Raw genomic sequence first — 6,245 nt, forward strand, 5'->3', positions numbered from 1 at the left:
CAGTTCATTTTCCATGACTGGGTCTTTAGTGTGATTCCTCTCTCCCTACCATTCTGGTCTTTGGAATTCATTATATTGCCTAGTGGATGCAGTGAACAGAAGAGGTCTGGTGGACATTCTACAAACCCATATGTGCCTTGACAGGGGAAATACATGAACTGAAACATATTCGTTTTCTCTTAGTGAAAGCTAAGTCAGAATCAGAATTCAGCCACACGATAGTCAATTAATTATATAAGTCCTGTTTCCTTCCCCAGAATCAATCCAGGCTAATTGGCTCCAAGTGATTAAATTTTGAAATGGACTGAAGCTCTAAATAAGAGTCAGTGGTCAGTTTGCTTTTTAATCTACGTCTCTTGTATGTGGGAGATCTTCACATTACATTCTTATCTGCCAGAGGCAGAAACTATTTGGCCAAGTATAAACATGTACAACGAGAGAATTTAGACTAACCTGGAAATACTGTGTAGATCAGAGAGATCTAAGAAATCGGGTTTTACAACACATCAAGCTTACAATGGCAGTCCATTTTGGTTTTGATCACTTTCTCATATTGAGAAATTATAGGAGTTTCTTGCAGCAACCCTTGTGTTAGAAACCATAGTAATTCACATGTAAAAAAATTTTTAGCATTTTATAGATAATGTTAGTAGACCTGGATATGGATGGTAAATCAACACTGGCGGGTCTGGTTGGTAAAATAAAGGAAAAGATTTTTTAAAGTATTGATTATATTGTAGAAATGTTTTCCCATGGATGACTTTCTCTAAAAAAAGATAAAGTTTAAAGAAGAAAAGGAGAAAGAGAAGAAGGAGGAGAAGGCATAGAAAGAAAGTAATCAAACCGGTAAGCTTGATGATTCTGCACACTCTCAGAAAGAGAAAGAAAGAGAAAAAGAAAGAGAGAGAGTAAGAGAGAGAACAGACGGTGGTGTGGCCCAGAACTGGGAGCATCAGCATTATCTGAGAACTTGTTGCAGATGCAGATTCTTGGCACTATTACTAACCAGTTGGATGAGAAAGTCAGGGACTTGGTACACACTACTCGGTCTTCACAAGCTCTCCAGGTGATTCTATTAAGGGTAAGAATCCCTGTCCCAGGGACGCCTGGGTGGCTCAGTTGGTTAAGCAGCTGCCTTCGGCTCAGGTCATGATCCCGGGGTCCTGGGATCGAGTCTCGCATCGGGCTCCTTGCTCGGCAGGGAGCCTGCTTCTCCCTCTGCCTCTGCCTGCCTCTTTGTCTGCCTGTGCTCGCTCTCTCTCCCTCTGTCTCTGGCAAATAAATAAATAAAATCTTAAAAAAAAAAAAAAAAAGAATCCCTGGCCCATAAATGGGTTTGTCTAAAACTCCCAGAAACTGTTTCTTTGGAAGAGACTCTTACCCTTTTAGATCATGGCTTGACAATCCCACATCCTCCAAATCTCTAAAGTTTTCAGTGTCCTTGGTACTTTGGTTCCTATGGAAGACCTCTCAGAAAGCTAAATGTTTTTGAGAACTTTTAGAAACTTTTTAACAACTCCCATTGTTCCCTTGTTTCCAGTGGGAATCAGGGGCAGTGTGTGTGTTTGGTGGGGGGTGGGGAGAATCAGCCCAGCTCTGTTTCTAGAGCTGAGCCCAGTCCAATAGTGTGTCCCTGAGGATATGCCCTCTCTCCCTAGGGTCACCCCCGCTGTCATAGGTGATGTGTGGGCAGTGGCCGGGGAACTGATGTTGCAGGAAGGAGCTCTCCAAGATGAACAGTCCGTGGAGCTGAGTGTGTGGCTCAGAACTGGGAGCGTAGCGTCAGCATTATCTGAGAACTCGTTTCAGATGCAGATTCTTGGCCCTATTACTGACCAGCTGAATGAGGAAGTCTGGAGCTGGGGACACACTACTCGCTCTTCAAAAGCTCCCCAGGTGGTTCTTTTTTTCTTTTTAAGATTTTATTTATTTATTAGAAAAACAGAGAGAGAAAAGGAATGATGGAGATGGTGAGAGAGAGAGTGTGAGACTCCCCCCTGAACAGGAGAAATGTGATCAGACATGAACTTAGAAAGGTCTCACGGACATTCTTTTAGAACTGGCTTGTGGCAGAAGCAAATGGAAGAGAAAGAATGAGATGAACTTGACCATTGATCTCTGATGGACTGCTGTAGGCACATGGGAGGGGATGGGACTGAGAATGGGCAGGAGGAGTGGGGAGGCCCCCACTCTAACATGTCTCCCTCTATATCTCCCCCTCACCCCCTTCTCCAGCTTTGCCCTGGTCCCTGCTCCCCCCACCTTCCCCTTTCCCTTTCCTCCACCTGCTCTCTTCCTCTCTCTCCCTTCCTCTTCCTCCCCCAGCTTTGTCTGTTTCCATGCTCTTGTTTCAACATCTTCCTCCATCTTCTCCCCTTGTATCAGTAACATCTTCTAAACTTCTTGTTCCTTTCAGCAGCGTTCTCAGAGTCTCTGTCATGCAATATTCATCACCTATTCCTTAAACCAGAGACTCTCTCTCATCTTGGCCTCTCTCTTGTCCCAGCACACACTCCATTTCTTTCCAGGTAAGGGGATGCACCCCACAGCTCTTCACGAACCTGGCATCAACCCCACGTGACTTGGGAGCATTGACTGTCACCAAGATGGGCATTGTGGGGCACAAATAAAGATCCCTGTCTCTGCCTCTGGGAGCTTCAGTTAAACTGTGGAAGAAAACCATAGTCACAGGAAAAGCCCATTAACGTGACGATCTGGTAAATGTCGCATGAAAAGTCATTCCTAGAAAAGTGTATTTGAGACCCGAGGAAGGGAGGATGTCTTAGTGGAGGAGAATACCCAGAAGAAGTGATTGCCAGAGTGATTCGTTTCCAGACACTTTCTAAGGAACTTGATGGGTTATTCATGCCCTAGACAATTCTCTAAAGAAGAGGTCTTTATTCCTGTCTTACAGATGTGGAAACTGAGACTCAGAGAGATTAAGTAACATAATCAAGGTCAAATCTCAAGTGACTAGAAGCCCTGAATTTGACGGCGGGTGTGTTGGACTCCAACTGTGTCCCCAGACTGGATCCCATGGAATCTTTGAAAGGCAGGTTGCAATATGTCTCTGGCTGGCTTTAAGATATCTCACCAATTTATATGACAGCCCTAGTTTGTCAGCTGTCCACTGACAAGCCCATTAATAATAGCACGTGGCGATATGGTCTGCATGTGAGGCTCCATCCTCTGGACCCACACAACTCAGCTGGAGCCCCAAATGAGCACTTAAAGTGACTCCATGCATCTGTATCTATGATTCCTTTTCTTTAGGAGGATGGAGAGGGTGCCATGGAGCCAGGGAACCTCACATGGGTATCAGAGTTTGTCTTTCTGGGGTTCTCAGAGACTCGAGAGCTCCAGCTCTTCCTGTTCCTGGTGTTCCTGTTTGTCTACACCACCACTGTTGTGGGAAACCTCCTCATCATGGTCACGGTGACCTCGGACATCCGGCTCCACACTCCCATGTATTTTCTGCTCCGAAATCTGGCTGTCTTAGACCTCTGTTTCTCCTCTGTCACTGCCCCAAAGATGCTGGTAGACTTCCTCTCTGACAAGAAGACCATCTCCTACCAGGGCTGCATGGCCCAGATTTTTTTTGTTCACCTTTTTGGTGGCGGGATTGTCTTCTTCCTCTCAGTGATGGCCTTTGACCGCTACATAGCCATCTCCCGACCCCTCCACTATGTCATCATCATGAACACTCAGCTCTGTGTAGGCTTGGTGGTGGCTACTTGGGTAGGGGGATTTGTTCACTCCATTGTCCAGCTGGCTCTGATGCTCCCATTGCCTTTTTGTGGTCCCAACGTCCTGGATAACTTCTACTGTGATGTCCCCCAAGTGCTGAGACTTGCCTGCATGGACACCTCCCTCCTGGAGTTCCTCATGATCTCCAACAGTGGAATGCTGGTCCTTATCTGGTTCCTTCTCCTTCTGATATCTTACACGGTCATCCTGGTGATGCTGAGGTCCCACTCAGGGCAGGCGAGGAAGAAGGCAGCTTCCACCTGCACCACCCACATCATTGTAGTGTCTATGATCTTCATTCCCTGTATCTCTGTCTACTCCCGGCCTTTCAGTACCTTTTCCTTGGATAAAACTTTATCTATCAGCTACACGGTTATGACCCCCATGCTCAACCCCATGATATACACTCTGAGGAATCAGGAGATGCAGGCAGCCATGAAGAGATTACGCAAGCACCTCATGATATGTAATAGGAAGTGAGCTTAGAGTGTCTTGACTACGGGCACATGGGCAGTTCAGTTGTTTAGGTGTCCAACTTTTGATAACAGCTCTGGTCTTGATCTCAGGAAGTGAGTTCAAGCCCTATGTGCAGCCTAATTAAAGAAATAATCTTGGCTTTAAAAGACAACTTTTCCATATGAACATTTGTTCTACCATGTGAAAAATAGAGGAAAGTCTTTATGGAGTGTGACATTTGACATTAAATCAATATTTCTGTGTACGTACTCTTATGTTTGGTATTATTTTAGGCACTTTCTCACTTTTTAAAAAAAAAAATTTATTTATTTGAGAGAGAGAGAGACTGTGTCCGGAGAAGGGACAGAGGGAGATGGAGAGGGAGAATCTCAAGCCAGACTCCCTGCTGAGGAGGACCCCAAGATCATAACCAGACCTGAAATCAAAGGGCCAGATCCTCGAATGACTGAACCACCCAGGTGCTCTGGCACGTTCTCACTTTAATCTCTTCCTCATAAGATGGACAGTGGATATATTATTATTATATTAAACATTTTAACAATGAGAGAACTCAGGGAGAGGTGACTCAGTGGTGAATAGCAAGTGAGTGGCAGAGCTTGGCCAGGACTAGGTTCTTCTGACTCCAAGTTTAGAGGCAAGGCTGTAGGTGGGACGTGAAATTCAAGGTTTCCCAGACACAAGCGAAAACCTGGAGAGTTCCTCAGCTGTGGATGAATATCTGTGATGACTGGTGAACAGTCTCATCTTAATTCTGGAATAATCACAATCTTTTCTGCTCCCTGCTTTTACTCTTCTTTCTTTATCTATGGAGTTCTGTAACTTTACTCAGCTAGGTATTTGCATTCACTGATGGTTGTCAGTTTTCCTGTGTCCTTTCAATCTATTGATTCAATTTAAAATGATCAGAAGTCATTTACTGCTTCAATTTTTTAAAAGGTATCTTAAGTTTGAGAGGTTCTTTATAGATCTTGGCTATCAGCCCTTTGTCTATAGTGTCATTAGCGAATGTCTTCTCCCATTCCGTGGGTTGCCTCTTTGTTTTGTTGACTGTTTCCTTTGTGTGCACAAGCTTTTTATCATGATGAAGTCCCAAAAGTTCATTTTCACTTTTGTTTCCCTTGCCTTTGGAGACGTGTCTTGAAAGAAGTTGCTATGGCTGATGTCGAAGATGTTAATGCTTAAGTTCTCCTCTAGGATTTTGATGGATTCCTGTCTCACGTTGAGGTCTTTCATCCATTTTGAGTTTATCTTTGTGTATGGTATAAGAAAATGGTCAAGTTTCATTCTTCTATACATAGCTGTCCAGTTTTCCCAGCACCATTTATTGAAGAATGCCTTTTTTTCCACTGGATATTTTTTCCTGCTTTGTTGAAGATTATTTGACCATAGAGTTGAGGGTCCATATCTGGGCTCTCTACTCTGTTCCGTTGGACTATGTGTCTGTTTTTGTGCCAGTACCATGCTGTCTTGGTGATCACAGCTTTGTAATAATGCTTGAAATTGGGCAATGTGATGCCTCCAGCTTTGTTTTTCTTTTTCAACATTTCCTTGGCAATCCGGGGTCTTTTCTGGTTCCATATTAATTTGGGGATTGTTTGTTCCAACACTTTGAAAAATGCCATTGGTGTTTTTATCAGGATGGCACTGAAAGATTGCTCTGGGCAGCATAGACATGTGTGAGCCTGATGGTGAGTATTAAGGAGGGCACGTATTGCATGGAGCACTGGGTGTTATATATAAACAATGAATCTTGAAACACTACATCAAAAACCAATGATGTATCATATGGTGACTAACATAACACAATTTAAAAAGTTATCTTGGGGGGCGCCTGGGTGGCTCAGTGGGTTAAAGCCTCTGCCTTCGGCTCAGGTCATGGTCCCAGGGTCCTGGGATCGAGCCCCGCGTCGGGCTCTCTGCTCAGCAGGGAGCCTGCTTCCTCCTCTCTCTCTGCCTGCCTCTCTGCCTGCTTGTGATCTCTGTCTATCAAATAAATAAATAAAATCTTAAAAAAAAAAAGT

At 44.3% G+C, this 6,245-nt stretch overlaps 1 protein-coding gene across 1 annotated transcript; it reads left to right on the plus strand.

The window, feature by feature from the left end:
• The first annotated feature begins 3,291 nt into the window (after positions 1-3,291).
• Positions 3,292-4,227, plus strand: LOC132003557 (olfactory receptor 4D1-like). Its single transcript, XM_059379087.1, has one exon. It carries the CDS (start codon positions 3,292-3,294, stop codon positions 4,225-4,227), a length of 936 nt encoding a protein of 311 aa, XP_059235070.1.
• The last annotated feature ends 2,018 nt before the right edge of the window (positions 4,228-6,245 follow it).

The sequence above is a fragment of the Mustela nigripes genome, chromosome 16 (assembly GCF_022355385.1).
Source record: "Mustela nigripes isolate SB6536 chromosome 16, MUSNIG.SB6536, whole genome shotgun sequence".
Lineage (NCBI taxonomy): Eukaryota > Metazoa > Chordata > Mammalia > Carnivora > Mustelidae > Mustela > Mustela nigripes.

What these genes read in the sequence shown, in the direction of transcription:
- LOC132003557 (XM_059379087.1), top strand. Translation starts at nt 3,292, where the DNA reads ATGGAGCCAGGGAACCTCACATGGGTATCAGAGTTTGTCTTTCTGGGG.